This window comes from Aotus nancymaae, unplaced genomic scaffold, assembly GCF_030222135.1.
Source record: "Aotus nancymaae isolate 86718 unplaced genomic scaffold, 86718_ANA_hifiasm-v0.15.2.pri h1tg000131l, whole genome shotgun sequence".
In the NCBI taxonomy this organism is placed as follows: domain Eukaryota; kingdom Metazoa; phylum Chordata; class Mammalia; order Primates; family Aotidae; genus Aotus; species Aotus nancymaae.
In genome coordinates, this window is record NW_026988546.1 from 6,905,347 (window position 1) to 6,923,579 (window position 18,233).

Here is an 18,233-nt window from a genome sequence, read left to right on the forward strand (position 1 = left end):
AAATTAGCATGGTGAAGCATTTCATATTTTGCAGTCACAGGAAGGTCATTTGGCTCCTGGCCAGCTAAGTAATAGTTTGAATCAAAACAAAATGGGTGGCACCTTATATTAGAATTGTGATTTTCGTTACAAAGGTGATCTATAAACTGAGAATGGAGCTAAGTAACACATGGGGTGTTGTGTAAATATTTTGTTAGTATGTATCTTGGAAATGAGAAAATGTCAACTTTCATCTATTTTATGGAACTTAAAATAAATGAAAGTAGGGCTTTGTCTTCCATGTCAGTTGGAGATAACATGGAGATTAACTGTCACTCTAGCAAACATCTGCTGGTTCAGTTAGAATCTGTAGAGAAGTGATAGTGGTAGCCCAAGCCAGATCTTTACATCTGTTAGTTTTCTCTCCTTGGAATTGATGAGCTCAGTAATAGTGGACAATCATGTTACCTATTTTAATGAAATAATGTATTCATAAATAAATTGATTTACAAATTATGAAATAATTGAGATGCCCTGAATTATAAGCCACAAATAATAGAACAATAAACAAAATTAGGACAACATTTTTCTTAAACTGAAGCATTTGAATATTAGAACCTATGAAAAAACACAAATTGGGTTTGATTTGGGATTTCAAAATAGTTCCAGCAATAAAATTTAAGAACAGATTCCACTACTTTACTATTTCTCTGTGAATGTTAAAAATGCTACTTCATTAAACATGTAAAACAACCTCATGAAAGAAGGCAGTGCAATCTAGAAGAAGACATTGCGCCTAAGAGAAGCAACCTGTTTAACAGGAAATACCTGTAGGCTATAGAGCCAGGACTTATCAGTAAGAGCCAGGAAGGTGACTTTCTATTATGTCAAGGTGATGTGAGTTAGTTTATGAGCTATACTGCCTTCACTTCATGAGTACTTCACCTGTCGTTATTATTTAATTCGAAAGGTACTAAGAAGTTTGTAGAGCTTACAGAAGAGAAGTGTGTAGGATAATTAACATCCTGATACTGTTTAAAATACTCTAGTAATTTAGTATGTTTGGTAAATTTTTTTAATAATAGTATTAACATGTAAATTTCCTTTATTAATTTTATGCATAGCATTCTCAAACTAATTTCTGAATACAAAGAAGAAAAGAAATCTAAAGCGCTTTCTATAAATAGCAATCCAGGTAAGATTTCTAACAGTGAATTACTCTCGATGGTATTACCATAGATAAAAAAGAATAAGGATGTTTTGATTACAAAAAAGCACTGTTTAAATGAGCTGGGATGTGGAACTGTGGCAGGTGGAGAGGTGTGAATAAACCGTCTGTGTCACGTGAAGGAAAAAAAAAATCTCATGTAATGCAATTGTGTCAGGGTTTCCCAAGACTGCCTCTATGTTTGGTGATTCACTTAGAAGGATTCAGCAAACAGTCATACTCAGGGCTTTGATTTGTTACAGTGAAAGAATACAAAATAAAATTAGCTCAGGGCAAAGGGACATGTGGCATATCTGGGGGAAGCCAGGCACAAGCTTCCAGGAGCCCTCCTGTGGAGTTACCAGGATGTGCTTAATTCCTGTAGCCTTGAATTTTGACAGCATATGTGCAATGTTGTTTACCACTATGAGTCTCATAGAGACTTACACAGTATCCAAAGATTTTATGGAAGCTAGTTACATAGGCATCCTCTCTCACACGTGCAAAAGTTCCAGACTTCCAGAAGAAAAGCAGCTGTTCAGAGTCAACTACATTGTTTATGCAAACAGTTTAGGTACAGTGATCTACTTTTCTCAGTTAGAAAATGGTGAGAAACCTTTAAAATATAAATTTCCAAACACCAGTGAAGGGCCAGTTTTGCATGTAGGTCTTTCTAAAATGACAGTCTTATGACTGTCATGTGAATTATTTTCTTTACAGCAGTTATAGCCCCAACTTAATTTTAGGCCTTTATGTATTTTTATATACTATAATTCTGCAGCAAATATTCCTATTCTGTTTCAAATTGAGTGTATCTTGCTATAATATATGGCAGTAGAAGATTTAGTGACAATCTTCTTTTTTTAAGTTATACTTTAAGTTGTGGGGTTCATGTGTAGAATGTGCAGGTTTGTTTCATAGCGTAATGGTGGTTTGCTGCATCCATCATCCTGTCATCTGCATTAGGTATTTCTCCCAATGCTATCCCTCTCCAGCCCTCCACCCACTGACAGGCTCTGGTGTGTAATATTCCCCTCCCTATGTCCACATAACTCCCACTTATGAGTGAGAACATGCGGCATGTGGTTTTTTGTTCTCGTGTTAGTTTGCTGAGAATGATCGTTTTCAGCTTCATCCATGTCCCTGCAGAGAACAAGAACACATTCTTTTTGATGGCTGCATAAAATTCCATGGTGTATATGTGCCACATTTTCTTTATCCAGTCTATCATTGATGGGCATTTGGGTTGCTTCCAAGTCTTTGCTATGTGAACAGTGCTTAGATAATCATATGTGTGCATGTGTCTTTGCAATAGAACAATTTATAAATTTTGGGTATATACCCAGTAATGGGATTGCCAGGTCAAATAGTATTTCTGGTTCTAGATCCTTGAGGAATCACCACACTGTCTTCTACAATGGTTGAACTGATTGATACTCCCACCAACAGTGTAAAAGCATTCCTATTTCTACACATGCTCTCCAGCATCTGTTGTATCCTGATTTTTTAATGATTACCATTCTAACTGACGTGGGATGGTATCTCATTGTGGTTTTGTTTGCATTTCTCTAATGACCACTGATGATAAGCTTTTTTTCATATGTTTGTTGGCTGCATAAATGTCTTCCTTTGAGAATTGTCTGTTCGTTTCCTTCACCCATTCTTTTGATGAGGTTGTTTGTTTTTTTCTTGTAAATTTAAGTTCTCCATAGATTCTGGATATTAGCCCTTTGTCAGATGGGTAGATTGCAAAACTTTTTTCCCATTCTGTTGGTCGCCGGTTCACTCTATTGATAGTTTTGCTGTGCAGAAGCTCTTAAGTTTAATTAGTTCCCATTTGTCTATTTTGGCTTTTGTTGCTATTGCTTTTAGTGTTTTACTCATGAAGTCCTTGCCCATGCCTATGTCCCGAATGATATTGCCTAAGTTTTCTTCAAGAGTTTTTATGGTGTTAGGCCTCATGTTTAAATTTTTATATCCATTTGAAGTTAATTTGTGTATAAGGTGTGGGGAAGGGATCTAGTTTTGTCTTTCTGCACATGGCTAGCCAGTTTTCCCAATACCATTTATTAAATAGGGAATCCTTTCCCCATTGCTTTTCTCTGGTTTGTCAAAGGTCAGATAGTTGTGTGGTGTTCTTTCAGAGGCCTCTATTTATTCCATTGGTCTATATCTCTGTTTTGGTACCAGTACCATGCTGTTTTGAGTACAGTAGCCTTGTGATATAGTTTGAAGTCAGTAACATGATGACTCCAGCTTTGTTTTGTTGTTGTTGTTGTTGTTTTGCTTCGGATTCTCTTGGCTATGCAAGCTCTTTTTTGGTTCCATATGAAGTTTAAGGTGTTTTTTTTCAAATTCTGTGAAGAGGGTCACAGGTAGCTTGATGGAGATAGCATTGAATCTATAAATTCTTTTGGGCAGTATGGCCATTTTCACAATATTGATTCTTCCTAACCATGAGCATGGAATGATTTTTCATCTGTTTGTGTCCTCTCTTATTTCCTTGAGCAGTGGATTGTAGTTCTTCTTGAAGAGGTCCTTCACATCCATTGTTAGTTGTATTCCTAGGAAACATTATTTGTTGACGTGTATGTTTTTGCAAAACTGGACAAACAGATGGCAAGAGTGCTGAACTGCTGAACTCAGAAAATGTAGGTATATCAGGAGACTTGAGGAGTATAAAGAAAATGATTTTTAAAATTATGACTCAAGTATAAATGAACTCACTTCAGATGTATTTAGAATATTTGCATAAAAGGTGATTTGACTTTGACTGCTCCAGGAACTACTGGAAGCAGTAAAGAGTGCTAGAATTAGGATAAACCACAGTAACTGATTACTACTCTTATTTACTATTGGGCATCAGAGATACGTGTTTTGTTGATATTAGTTATTCAAATGAGATAAACATGAATATATATACATTAACTTTGTTTCTCCAGAAGCTAATTTTTGGATGAAATAGCAATTTAATAAAAATTTTTAAGAGAATAGTATACTTCAAGCTAGACTATTTTGGAAACAAAAATAATGTTGAATTCATTAATTGACTCCTAAAAGGTTTGTTTTCAATGAATATTAGAGTGAGTTTCAAATGTAAAAGCTTATTCATATCTATCCTTGTAGCAACTTTATTTTGTATAAGTATGTTAAATTTGATAATTTATTATACTTTTTGAAGAGGTTTATATATTGTATATTCTTGCCATGAGTGAAATGAAGAAAGTTTCTGAAGATTAAACTAGAGGATACAAGAAATGTAGACACATTGTTATACCACATGTAAGGTTTGTTCTTGGGTTCTTGCCAAGTTTAAAAAGAAGAAACTGAGGCCAACACAAGAAGATCCAATATGAAGGAATTTATTCAGGCTCACGGGTGAGGTTCTGTGGTCCAACAGGAGGGGCCAGAGAAGTCGCACGGACTCCTCTCAGATGTGGGGTTTTATAGGGAGTGAAGGAGCTCGATTGGTTGTGGGACAGCAGGACTGCTATTGGTTAAGGTTACAAGCCTTTGTTTGCATACAGGACTTGGCTGCTATTGGTTAGAATTACTCGGCTGCTATTGCTAGAAAGACTCAGCTGCTATTGGCTAGAAAGACTCGGCTGCTATTGGCTAGAAAGACTTGACTGCTGTTGGCTAGAATCACAAGACTCTGCTTGCATACTGGGTTCTTTAACGGAAGGCCAGGCTGTGTGAGAAGGGGAGAAGGGAACATGCCTGAGCAGGTCCAAGCTTTCAGACAAAAGGGGGAGGCGTGTGCGTCTGAGCTCGTGGCGAGGCAACCGACCTTACACCACATGGGTATGAGGAATAAAGAATATTATATACTAGGATTCAACAAACCTATATCCAAGCTGATCATTCTGGGACACGTCCACTGAGGAGTTGTGAAGTGTACATTCAACTAAAGCGTCATACTCATTGCGCACCTGCTCAATTATCAGGCAAGTAGAAGAGCGCAATGAATATTTGTAGTATAATGGTACAAATCCTTCTGATGTCTTGCATGAAAGACATGACATGCAGGAGCATTTACCACCTGCTTTGACATTGATTCCCAGATGTATAAGTTGCTCCTCTGATTTTAGATCACATTTATTCCTAATCACTCAGCATATCCACATGCACAATGACACTATTTTATTGTGGTAATAGACATATAAAGAATAATATCACATTTGAAATTATAAGTGTATGTTTCATGACACCTGTATTTCTGTTCTGTTCGGTGTATTTCTGTCATGTTCCTGTTCCAAGACACAAAGTATGAAACATCAAAGCCTACGCTAATACAGGCAGGGGGATAAAGCTTGATGCTAACACTACATGAATGTATCGTTAACTTTATCGTATTTACATATGATTGATTATGTATCCCTTTTTCTTTTCAGTATCTTCTCTGAAACAACTAGCCTTCAGGATAATTACACTCTCATTTATATTTCTAATTATTAACTCCATAGTCTATGAAATATACTTAATGTATTGATTATTTTGTTTCAAATCCCATTCAGGCTCCAAGTGACAAGAAAACATCTGTTTCAGTTATAGCCAGAGAAGTAAAGGATGGAGACAAATCTGGGACAGGTAATTTTGCAATACACATTTAATGTCATGTTCCCTCAAGATTGAAGAGAACTTCTATTTTTTGAACAAATCAGCGGAAGGCTCAGTGAAGCTGCACATTGTGATTGAGCAGGCCTGGGTTTCTGCATTAATAATAATTTCTTGGTTGACACTGGTACTGCTAGTCCTTGGCCTTGATCTGAGTAGTAAGATTATAGACTTCCCTACATTGAAATTGGGAAGAAGAAGCATTAAAGAGCAGTTGAAGACATACCAGACTCAGGGACAGCATAATTTTGCTTTAGTTCTACAGCATGTTTTCATCAAGGGGGAAAGAGAAGGAGATGAAGTAATAGAAATTATAGGCATCAGACCATATTGCCAAAACCAGAGGGAAGAAGTGATCGTAATAACCCGTAAACACTGTAGAACAACTAAGGACACCACTGATGGAGTAATTACTTTCCTTAAGGAGGAGAGATTGTGAGGCAGGAAGGAGGGAAAAGAAGAAGTTAGTCATGTAATTTTGGGGATTCTGCTGAGGAAACCTGAGTGAACTCCCTTCAGATGCATTTAGAATATTTGCATAAAAGAAGATTTGACTGTGGCTGCTCCAGGAATTACTGGGAGCAGAAAGAGTGCTGGAATTGAGATAAACCACACTGACTCATTGCTCCTCTTTGTTACTGTTAGGCCACAGAGATACCTTTTTTTTATTTTTTGTTATCAAAATGAGATAAACTTGAATATGAATACATTGTCTTTATTGTTTAAGGAGCTAACTCTTCGATAAAATAGCTATTTAATGAAAATTCTTTAGAAAATAATATGGTACTTCAAACAAGACTTTTAGAAATAAAAGTATTGTTGAATTCATTAATATACTCTAAAATGAGTTTTTCAATGCATTTTGGAGTAATTTTTGAATGTAAAAGCATTTAATATCTAATGTGGTTTTGTTTTTTAGAAGTATGTCAAAATTGATAATTGATGATACTTTTTATTGAGGTTTTTATATAATATCTTGTTGTCATGAGTGGATCATGAAACTTTCAGAAAGCTAAACAACAGGATATGAGAAACGTGGGCTAATTATTACACCACATGGACGTGAGAAATAATGAATGCTATTTACTGGGATTCACCAAACATATCCAAGCTGATCAATTAGGGACACTTCCACTGAAGAGATGTGAAGTGTACATTCAACTGAAGTGTCCTTGTAATTGTGTACCTTCTCAGTTATTGGGCAAGTGAAAGAGCATGATGAATGTTTGTAGTATAATGGTATAAATCCTTCTGATGTCTTGCATGAAAGACATGCGGGAATAGTACCACCTGCTTTGACATTGATTCCCAGGTTTATGAGTTGCTCCTCTGATTTTAGATCACATTGGTTCTCATCACTAAGGCTATCCACATTGCTATTGAAACTCTCTTATTTTAGGAGTAGATATATGACAAATTATATTATGTTGGAATTTGTGAGGCCTATATTCCTGTTTTCTTCAGTGTGTTTCTGTCATGTTGCTGTCCCAAGACACAAAGTATAAAACATCAAAGCCTACACTAATACAGGCAGGAAAATACAGGTTGATGCTAACACTGCATCAATGTATGGATATCTTTATCATATTTACATATGATTTATTATGTATCCCTTTCTCTTTTCAGTGTCTTCTCAGAAAGAACGGGCCCCAAAGGTAATTACACTCTCATTTGTATTTTGAACTATTAACTGTATAGTCTGTGAAATATACTTTATGTGCTGATTATTTTGCTTCAAATCCCATTCAGGCTACACATGATGAGAAAGATCCTGTTTCAAATGCAGCCACAGAAAAAAAGGATGAATCAAAATCTGGGACAGGTAATTTTGCAATACACATTTAATGTCATGTTTACTCAAGAAAAAAGGGAACTTCCCTTCCCAAATAAATCAGCAGGGGGCTCATTGAAAGTGTACGTTGTGATTCAGGAAGCCTGAGATTCTGCATTTGTAATAAGTTATTTAGCACCAGTGATGCTGCTGGTCGTTGTCCGTGATCTGAGTAGTACGGTTATAAACTTTTCTACATTGAAATTAAATAGAAGAACCTCTGAAGAGCAATTCAAGACATAGCAAGCTCAAAGGACAGCGTAATTTTGCTTTAATTCTACAGCATGTTTTCTTCAGGAAGGAAAGGAAAAAGAGATGTAGTAATAGAGATGATAGACACTAGGTTGTTTTGCTGAAACCAGAGGGAAGAAGTGATTGTAATAAACCATAAACACTGTAGAATGAGAGAACTAATGAGACCATTGATTAGTAATTATTTTCTCCAAGGAAGAGGGATTGTGAGGCAGCAAGGAGGGAAAAGAAGAGGTTATGTATGTAATTTAGGGGTTTCTGCTGTGGAAACGTGAGTGAACTCACTTTGGATTTATTTAGAATATTTGCATAAAAAAAGATTTGATTTTGACTGCTCCAGAAACTACCAGAAACAGGAAAGAGTGCTAGAACTGGGATAAACCACGGTGACTCATTACTCTTCTTTGTTGCTATTAGGTATCAGAGATAGATGTTTTGTTGATTTTAATTATTGAAAATAAGATAAACTAGAATATGAATACATTGGCCCAATTGGTCAAGGAGCTAACTCTTGGATAAAATAGCTATTTAATGAAATTTCTTTAAAGGATAACATGATACCTCAAAGAAGACTATTTGCGAAACAAAAATTATGTTGAATTCATTTACTGCCTCCAAAAATTATTTTCAATGAATATTGGAGTGATATCTGAATGTAAAAGCTTATTAATATCCAATGCTTGTAGTAGTTTTTTTTAGTAGAAGTATGTCAAAACCGATAAAGGCTGATACTGTTTATTGAGGCTTATGTGTCATATCGTGTTGCATGAGTGTGTGATGAAACTTTCAGAAAGCTCAAGTAGAGGATTCCCTAAATGTAGGAAAGTCATTACACCACATGGTTGTGAGTAATAATGAATATTATGTACGAGTATTCGGCAAACATACATCCAAGCTGATCTATTTAGTACCTTTCCCCTGCAGAGACATGAAGTATACATTCAACTGAAGTGTCATTGTAATTGTGTACCTTCTCAGTTGTCGGGCAAGTTAAAGAGCATGATGAATATTTGTAGTACAATGGTATAAATTCTTCTGATGTGTTGCATGAAAGACATGCGGGAATAGTACCACCTGCTTTGACATTGACTCCCAGGTGTATGAGTTGCTCCTCTGATTTTAGATCACATTGGTCCTCATCACTTGGTGTATCCACATTGCTATTGACACTCAGTGTTTTAGAAATACGCATATGACAGGTGTGTGCCATCAGACCTGACTACTTTTTGTATTTTTATTAGAGATGGGGTTTCACCATGTTGACCAGGCTTGTCTTCATCTCCTGACCTCAAGTGTTCCACCTACTTTGGCCTCCCAAAGTGCTGGTATTACAGGCACAAGCCACCGCACCCAGCCTGCATGATTATTTTTATAAAGATAGAATCTTGCTGTGTTTCCCAGGCTAGTCTCAAACTCCTGGGATGCTCAAGTGATACTTCTGTCTCAGCCTTCTGAGTAGCTGAGATTATATTAACAAGCCACTGTGTCCTTTTATGTTTTTAATATTCTATCCTGTCTTTGTCTATACTAGCCTTTGTTACTCTTGGGCATCAGAGATATATGTTTTGTTGATATTAGTTATTCAAATGAGATAAACATGAATATACATACATTGACATTGTTTTTCGAGGAGCTAACTTTGGATCAAATATCAATTTAATAAAAATTATTTAGGTAAAAACGTAATACTTCAAACCAGACCATATTGGAAAGAAAATAATTTGAAATCATTAATTGACTCCTAAACAGTTTATTTTCAGTGAATATTGGAGTGAGATTGAAATGTAAAAGCTTATTCATATCTAATCCTTGTAGCAACATTATTTGGTATAAGTATGTCAAATTTGATAATTTATTATACTTTTTGAAGAGGTTAATATATTATGTCTTCTTGCCATGAGTGAATGAAGAAAATTTCTGAAGATTAAACTAGAGGATGCAAGAAATGTAGGCACATTATTATACCACATGAGTATGAGAAATAAAGAATATTATATACTAGGATTCACCAAACCTATATCCAAGCTGATCGTTCTGGGACACTTCCACTGAGTAGTTGTCAAGCATACATTCAAATAAAGCATCATAGTCATTGTGCACCTGCTCAATTATCAGGCAAGTAGAAGAGCATGATGAATATTTGTAGTATAATGGTATAAACCCTACTGATGTCTTGCATGAAAGACATGACATGCAGGAGGATTTACCACATGCTTTGACATTGATTCCCAGACATATGAGTTGCTCCTCTGATTTTGATCACATGTTTTCCTCATCACTCGGCATATCCACATGCACAATGACACTGTTTTATTGTGGTAATAGACATATAAAGAAAAATATCACGTTTGAAATTATAAGTATGTTTCATGACACCTGTATTTCTGTTCTCCTCAGTGCATTTCTGTCATGTTCCACCTCCAACACACAAAGTATGAAACATCAAAGCCTACACTAATACAGGCAGGAAAATACAGGTTGATGCTAACACTGCATCAATGTATGGATATCTTTATCATATTTACATATGATTTATTATGTATCCCTTTTTCTTTTCAGAGGCTTCTCAGAAAAAATGGGCCTGGAAGGTAATTACACTCTCATTTGTATTTTGAACTATTAACTGTATGGTCTGTGAAATATACTTTATGTGCTGATTATTTTGCTTCAAATTTGCATTCAGGTTAAACGTCACAAGAAAGATCCTGTTTCGAATACAGCCACAGAAGAAACGGATGGATCAAAATCTGAGACAGGTAATTCTGCAATACACATTTAATGTCATGTTCACTCAGGATAAAAGGGAACTTCCCTTCCCAAATAAATCAACAGGGGGCTCATTGAAAGTGTACGTTGTGATTCAGGAAGCCTGAGATTCTGCATTTGTAATAAGTTATTTAGCACCAGTGATGCTGCTGGTCCTTGTCCGTGATCTGAGTAGTACGATTATAAACTTTTCTACATTGAAATTAAATAGAAGAACCTCTGAAGAGCAATTCAAGACATAGCAAGCTCAAGGGACAGCGTATTTTTGCTTTAATTCTACAGCATGTTTTCTTCAGGAAGGAAAGGAAAAAGAGATGTAGTAATAGAGATGATAGACACTAGGTTGTTTTGCTGAAACCAGAGGGAAGAAGTGATTGTAATAAACCATAAACACTGTAGAATGAGAGAACTAATGAGACCATTGATGCAAAAATTATTTTCTCCAAGGAAGAGGGATTGTGAGGCAGCAAGGAGGGAAAAGAAGAGGTTATGTATGTAATTTAGGGGTTTCTGCTGAGGAAACATGAGTGAACTCACTTTGGATTTATTTAGAATATTTGCGTAAAACAAGATTTGATTTTGACTGCTCCAGAAACTACCAGAAACAGGAAAGAGTGCTAGAACTGGGATAAACCACGGTGACTCATTACTCTTCTTTGTTGCTATTAGGCATCAGAGATAGATGTTTTGTTGATTTTAATTATTAAAAGTAAGATAAACTAGAATATGAATACATGGGCTCCATTGGTCAAGGAGCTAACTCTTGGATAAAATAGCTATTTAATGAAATTTCTTTAGAGGATAACATGATACCTCTAAGAAGACTATTTTAGAAACAAAAATTATGTTGAATTCATTTACTGCCTCCAAAAATGGTTATTTTGATGAATATTGGAGTGATATCTGAATGTAAAAGCTTATTAATATCCAATGCTTGTAGTATTTTTTTTTAGTAGAAGTATGTCAAAACCGATAAAGGCTGATACTGTTTATTGAGGCTTATGTGTCATATCGTGTTGCATGAGTGTGTGAAGAAACTTCCAGAAAGCTAAACTAGGGGATACCAGAAATGTTGAAAATTATTACACCACATGGGTGTGAGTAATAATGAATATTATGTACGAGTATTCAGCAAACATATATCCAAGCTGATCTATTCAGGACCTTTCCCCTGCAGAGACATGAAGTATACATTCAACTGAAGTGTCATTGTAATTGTGTACCTTCTCAGTTGTCGGGCAAGTTACAGAGCCTGATGAATATTTGTAGTACAATGGTATAAATTCTTCTGATGTGTTGCATGAAAGACATGTGGGAATAGTACCTCCTGCTTTGACATTGATTCCCAGGTGTATGAGTTGCTCCTCTGATTTTAGATCGGTGAGTGTATGTTTCATGAAGCCTGTATTTCTGTTCTCCTCAGTGTATTTCTGTCATGTTCCTGTTCCAAAACACAAAGTATGAAACATCAAAGCCTACGCTAATACAGACAGGGGGATAAAGCTTGATGCTAACACTGCATGAAGGTGTGGTTAACTTTATCGTATTTGCATATGATTGATTATATATCCCTTTTTCTTTTCAGTGTCTTCTGTGAAACAACCAGCCTCGAAGGTAATTACACTCTCATTTATATTTTTAATTATTCACTCTCTATATATATAGTCTATGAAATATACTTAATGTATCGATTATTTTGTTTCAAATCCCATTCAGGCTCCACGTGACAAGAAAACATCTGTTTCAGTTATAGCCAGAGAAGTAAAGGATGGAGACAAATCTGGGACAGGTAATTTTGCAATACACATTTAATGTCATGTTCCCTCAAGATTGAAGAGAACTTCTATTTTTTGAACAAATCAGCGGAAGGCTCAGTGAAGCTGCACATTGTGATTGAGCAGGCCTGGGTTTCTGCATTCATAATAATTTCTCGGTTGACGCTGATGCTGCTGGTCCTTGGCCTTGATCTGAGTAGTAAGATTATAGACTTCCCTACATTGAAATTGGGAAGAAGAACCATTAAAGAGCAGTTGAAGACATACCAGACTCAGGGGACAGCATAATTTTGCTTTAGTTCTACAGCATGTTTTCATCAAGAGGGAAAAGAGGAGATGAAGTAATAGAAATTATAGGCCTCAGACGATATTGCCAAAACCAGAGGGAAGAAGTGATGGTAATAACCCATAAACACTGTAGAACAAGAACTAAGGACACCACTGATGGAGTAATTACTTTCCTTAAGGAAGAGAGATTGTGAGGCAGGAAGGAGGGAAAAAAAGAAGGTATTTATGCAATTTTGGGGATTCTGCTGAGGAAACCTGAGTGAACTCCCTTCAGATGCATTTAGAATATTTACATAAAAGAAGATTTGACTGTGGCTGCTCCAGGAACTACTGGAAGCAGAAAGAGTGCTGGAATTGAGATAAACCACACTGACTCATTGCTCCTCTTTGTTACTGTTAGGCAACAGAGATATATATTTTTTTGTTTTAGTTATAAAAATGAGATAAACTTGAATATGAATACATTGTCTTTGTTGTTCAAGGAGCTAACTCTTGGAAGCCTGATTTCCTGTTTTCTTCAGTGTTTTTCTGTCACATTCCTGTCCCAAGACAGAAAGTATAAAACATCAAAGCCTACACTAATACAGGCAGGAAAATACAGGTTGATGCTAACACTGCATCAATGTATGGATATCTTTATCATATTTACATATGATTTATTATGTATCCCTTTCTCTTTTCAGTGTCTTCTCAGAAAAAATGGACCTGGAAGGTAATTACACTCTCATTTGTATTTTGAACTATTAACTGTATAGTCTGTGAAATATACTTTATGTGCTGATTATTTTGCTTCAAATCCCATTCAGGTTACACGTAAAAAGAAAGACCCTGTTTCGAATCCAGCCACAGATAAAAAGGATGGATCAAAATCTGAGAGAGGTAATTCTGCAATACGCATTTAATGTCATGTTCACTCAGGATAAAAGGGAACTTCCCTTCCCAAATAAATCAGCAGGGGGCTCATTGAAAGTGTACATTGTGATTCAGGAAGCCTGAGATTCTGCATTTGTAATAAGTTATTTAGCACCAGTGATGCTGCTGGTCCTTGTCCATGATCTGAGTAGTACGATTATAAACTTTTCTACATTGAAATTAAATAGAAGAACCTCTGAAGAGCAATTCAAGACATAGCAAGCTCAAGGAACAGCATAATTTTGCCTTAATTCTACAGCATGTTTTCTTCAGGAAGGAAAGGAAAAAGAGATGTAGTAATAGGGATGATAGACACTAGGTTGTTTTGCTGAAACCGGAGGGAAGAAGTGATTGTAATAACCCATAAACACTGTAGAATGAGAGAACTAATGAGACCATTGATGCAAAAATTATTTTCTCCAAGGAAGAGGGATTGTGAGGCAGCAAGGAGGGAAAAGAAGAGGTTATGTATGTAATTTAGGGGTTTCTGCTGAGGAAACGTGAGTGAACTCACTTTGGATTTATTTAGAATATTTGCGTAAAAGAAGATTTGATTTTGGCTGCTCCAGAAACTACCAGAAACAGGAAAGAGTGCTAGAACTGGGCTAAACCTCGGTGAATCATTACTCTTCTTTGTTGCTATTAGGCATCAGAGATAGATGTTTTGTTGATTTTAATTATTAAAAATAAGATAAGCTAGAGTATGAATACATTGGCTCCATTGTTCAAGGAGCTAACTCTTAGATAAAATAGCTATTTAATGAAATTTCTTTAGAGGATAACATGATACCTCAAAGAAGACTATTTTAGAAACAAAAATTATGTTGAATTCATTTACTGCCTCCAAAAATGGTTATTTTCAATGAATATTGGAGTGATATCTGAATGTAAAACTTATTAATATCTAATGCTTGTAGTAGTTTTTTTAGTAGAAGTATGTCAAAACCGATAAAGGCTGATACTGTATATTGAGGCTTATGTGTCATATCGTGTTGCATGAGTGTGTGAAGAAACTTCCAGAAAGCTAAACTAGAGGATATCAGAAATGTTGAAAATTATTACACCACATGGGTGTGAGTAATAATGAATATTATGTACGCGTATTCACCAAACATACATCCAAGCTGATCTATTTAGGACCTTTCCCCTGCAGAGACATGAAGTATGAATATGAATGTATACTATGAAGTATACATTCAACTGAAGTGTCATTGTAATTGTGTACCTTCTCCGTTGTCGGGCAAGTTACAGAGCCTGATGAATATTTGTAGTACAATGGTATAAATTCTTCTGATGTGTTGCATGAAAGACATGCGGGAATAGTACCTCCTGCTTTGATATTGATTCCCAGGTGTATGAGTTGCTCCTCTGATTTTAGATCGGTGAGTGTATGTTTCATGAAGCCTGTATTTCTGTTCTCCTCAGTGTATTTCTGTCATGTTCCTGTTCCAAAACACAAAGTATGAAACATCAAAGCCTACGCTAATACAAGCAGGGGGATAAAGCTTGATGCTAACACTGCACGAATGTATGGTTAACTTTATCGTATTTACGTATCATTGATTATATATCCCTTTTTATTTTCAGTGTCTTCTGTGAAACAACCAGCCTCGAAGGTAATTACACTCTCATTTATATTTTTAATTATCAACTCTATATATACTCTATGAAATATACTTAATGTATTGATTATTTTGTTTCAAATCCCATTCAGGCTCCAAGTGACAAGAAAACATCTGTTGCAGTTATAGCCAGCGAAGTAAAGGATGGAGACCAATCTGGGACAGGTAATTTTGCAATACACATTTAATGTCGTGTTCCCTCAAGACTGAAGAGAACTTCTATTTTTTGAACAAATCAGCGGAAGGCTCAGTGAAGCCGCACATTCTGATTGAGGAGGCCTGGGATTCTGCATTCGTAATAATTTCTTGGTTGACGCTGATGCTGCTGGTCCTTGGCCTTGATCTGAGTAGTAAGATTATAGTCTTCCCTACATTGAAATTGGGAAGAAGAACCATTAAAGAGCAGTTGAAGACATACCAGACTCAGGGGACAGCATAATTTTTCTTTAGTTCTGCAGCATGTTTTCATCAAGAGGGGAAAGAGAAGGAGACGAAATAATAGAAATTATAGGCTTCAGACGATATTGCCAAAACGGGGAAGAAGTGATCATAATAACCCATAAACAGTGTAGCACAACAACTAAGGACACTACTGATTTAGTAATTACTTTCCTTATGGAAGAGAGATTGTGAGGCACGAAAGAGGGAAAAGGAGAAGTTATTCATGTAATTTTGAGGATTCTGCTGAGGAAACCTGAGTGAACTCCCTTCAGATGCATTTAGAATATTTGCATTAAAGAAGATTGGATTTTGGCTTCTCTGGGAACTACTGGAGGCAGGAAAGTGTGTTAGAAATGAGATAAACCACCCTGACTCATTACTTTTCTACGTTACTATTAGGCATCAGAGATATATGTTTTGTTGATATTATTCAAATGGGATAAACATGAATATGCATACTTAGTCTTCTTTTATCAAAGAGCTAACTTTTGGATAAAAAAGTAATTTATGAAAATGCTTTAGAGAACAACATTATACTTCAAACCAGAACTTTTTAGAAATAATAATGTTGAATTCATTAATTGACTCTTAAAGTAGTTATTTCTATGAATATGGGAGTGATTTCTAAATGTAAAGCTTCCTCACATCTAATCCTTGTAGTAACTTTATTTTGTATATGTATGTCAAATTTAATAATTTGTCATACTTTTTTGTGAGGTTTATGTATTATGTCTTCTTGCCACGAGTGGATTAAGAAACTTTCTGAAGGCTATACTAGAGGATGCCAGAAATGTAGTCACATTATTACACCACATGGATATGAGAAATAAAGAATATTATATAGTAGAATTCACCAAACATATATGTAAGTTGATCAATTCAGGATACTTCCACTGAGAAGTTATGAAGTGTACATTCAACTAAAGTGTCATTGTCATTTTGTACCTGCTTAATTATCAGGCAGGTCAAAAAGCATGATGAATATTTGTTGTATGATGGTATAAATCCTTCCAATGTCTTGCATGAAAAACATACGAGAGCCTTTACCATCTGCTTTGACATTGATTCCCAGGTGTATGTGTTGCCTCTCTGATATTACATCACATTGGTCCTCATTACTCAGCATATCCACATTGATAATAACAAGTTTTTATTGTAGTAATAGACATATGAAAATATTATTACTTTTGAAATTGGAAGTTTATGTTTTGTGAAACCTTTATATCTATTTTCTTCTGTGTATTTCTGTCATGATCCTGTTTCAAGACACAAAGTGTAAAACATCTAAGCATCCAGTAATACAGGCAGGAGGATACAGCTTGGTGCTAATACTACATGAATACATGGACACCTTTATTACATTTACATATGATTGATTACATATCCCTTTTGATTTCAGTGTATTCTCAGAAACAGCTGGACTTAAAGGTAATTACACTCTCATTTATATTTTGAACTATTAACTGTATAGTCTATGAAATATATTTTATGTATTGATTATTTTGTTTTACATCCCATTCAGGCTACAATTGACAAGAAAGATTCTGTTTTGAATATAGCCACAGAAATAAAGGATGGGCAAAAATCTGAGACAGGTAATTTTGCAATTCACAATTAATGTCATGTTTACTCAAGATAGAAGAGAATGCCTTTTCCCCAAAATAAATGAGTGGGTGGCTCATTGAAGCTGTACATTCTGATTCAGCAGGGCTGAGATTCTTGGGAGATGTTGGTGCTGCTGTTCCTTGGCCATGATCTAAATAGTAAGATTATAGACCTTTCTACATTGTAATTGGAAAGAAGAGCCATCAGAGAGCAGTTCAAGATGTAACAGTCTCAGCGGCAGCATAATTTGCTTTACATCTACAGCTATGTTTTCATAAACAGAGAAAGGAGAAAGAGATGAAGTAAAAGAAATTGTAGGCACCAGATAGTATTGCTAGAATTAGAGGGAAGAAGTGATCATAATGACACATGAACATTGTAGAATGAGAACTAAGGAAATCACTGATGTAGTAATTATTTTCCTCAAGAAAGAGGAAATGTGAGTCAGGAAGGAGGGAAAAAAAGAAGTTATTTATTTAATTTTGGGATATCTGCTGAGGAAACCTGAATGAACTCATTTCACATTCATTTTGAATATTTACATATAAGAAGATTTGATTTTGGCTGCTCCAGGAATGACTTGAAGCAAGAAAAAGTGCTATAATTGGCATTAACCACCCTGACTTATTACTCTTCTATATTACTCTTAGGCATCAGAAATACATGTTTTGTTGATTTTAGTTATACAAATTAGATAAATTTGAATATGAATATATTGTCTTCGTTGTTCAGGGAGCTAACTCTTGGATAAAATAGCTATTTAATGAAAATTCCTTAGAGAATAACATGATACTTTAAACAAGACTATTTTAGAAACAACAATAATGTTGAATTTATTAATTGACTTTTAAAATTTTTTTTTCAATGAATATTGGAATGATTTTTGAATGTAAAAGCTTGTTAATAACTAATCTGTGTAGGAGTTTTATTTTGTAGAA

General features: G+C 35.4%; 1 protein-coding gene across 11 annotated transcripts in view; it reads left to right on the plus strand.

Moving 5' to 3' along the window:
- LOC135272713 (ankyrin repeat domain-containing protein 36B-like) overlaps positions 1-18,233 on the plus strand; it is a 175,769-nt gene that overhangs the window by 122,294 nt on the left and 35,242 nt on the right. For all 11 annotated transcript variants that reach the window (XR_010340705.1, XR_010340706.1, XM_064371293.1 and 8 more), the window contains exons 7-21: positions 1,104-1,174; positions 5,581-5,608; positions 5,703-5,776; positions 7,430-7,458; positions 7,553-7,625; positions 10,446-10,474; positions 10,570-10,642; positions 12,238-12,266; positions 12,369-12,441; positions 13,399-13,427; positions 13,522-13,594; positions 15,215-15,243; positions 15,342-15,414; positions 17,090-17,118; positions 17,213-17,285. Coding sequence is in view for 9 of the 11 variants with exons in the window: in XM_064371293.1 (XP_064227363.1) it covers positions 1,104-1,174; positions 5,581-5,608; positions 5,703-5,776; positions 7,430-7,458; positions 7,553-7,625; positions 10,446-10,474; positions 10,570-10,642; positions 12,238-12,266; positions 12,369-12,441; positions 13,399-13,427; positions 13,522-13,594; positions 15,215-15,243; positions 15,342-15,414; positions 17,090-17,118; positions 17,213-17,285 (785 nt within the window). In the remaining 2 variants the exon portion in view is untranslated. The remainder of the gene's footprint in view (positions 1-1,103; positions 1,175-5,580; positions 5,609-5,702; positions 5,777-7,429; positions 7,459-7,552; positions 7,626-10,445; positions 10,475-10,569; positions 10,643-12,237; positions 12,267-12,368; positions 12,442-13,398; positions 13,428-13,521; positions 13,595-15,214; positions 15,244-15,341; positions 15,415-17,089; positions 17,119-17,212; positions 17,286-18,233) is intronic.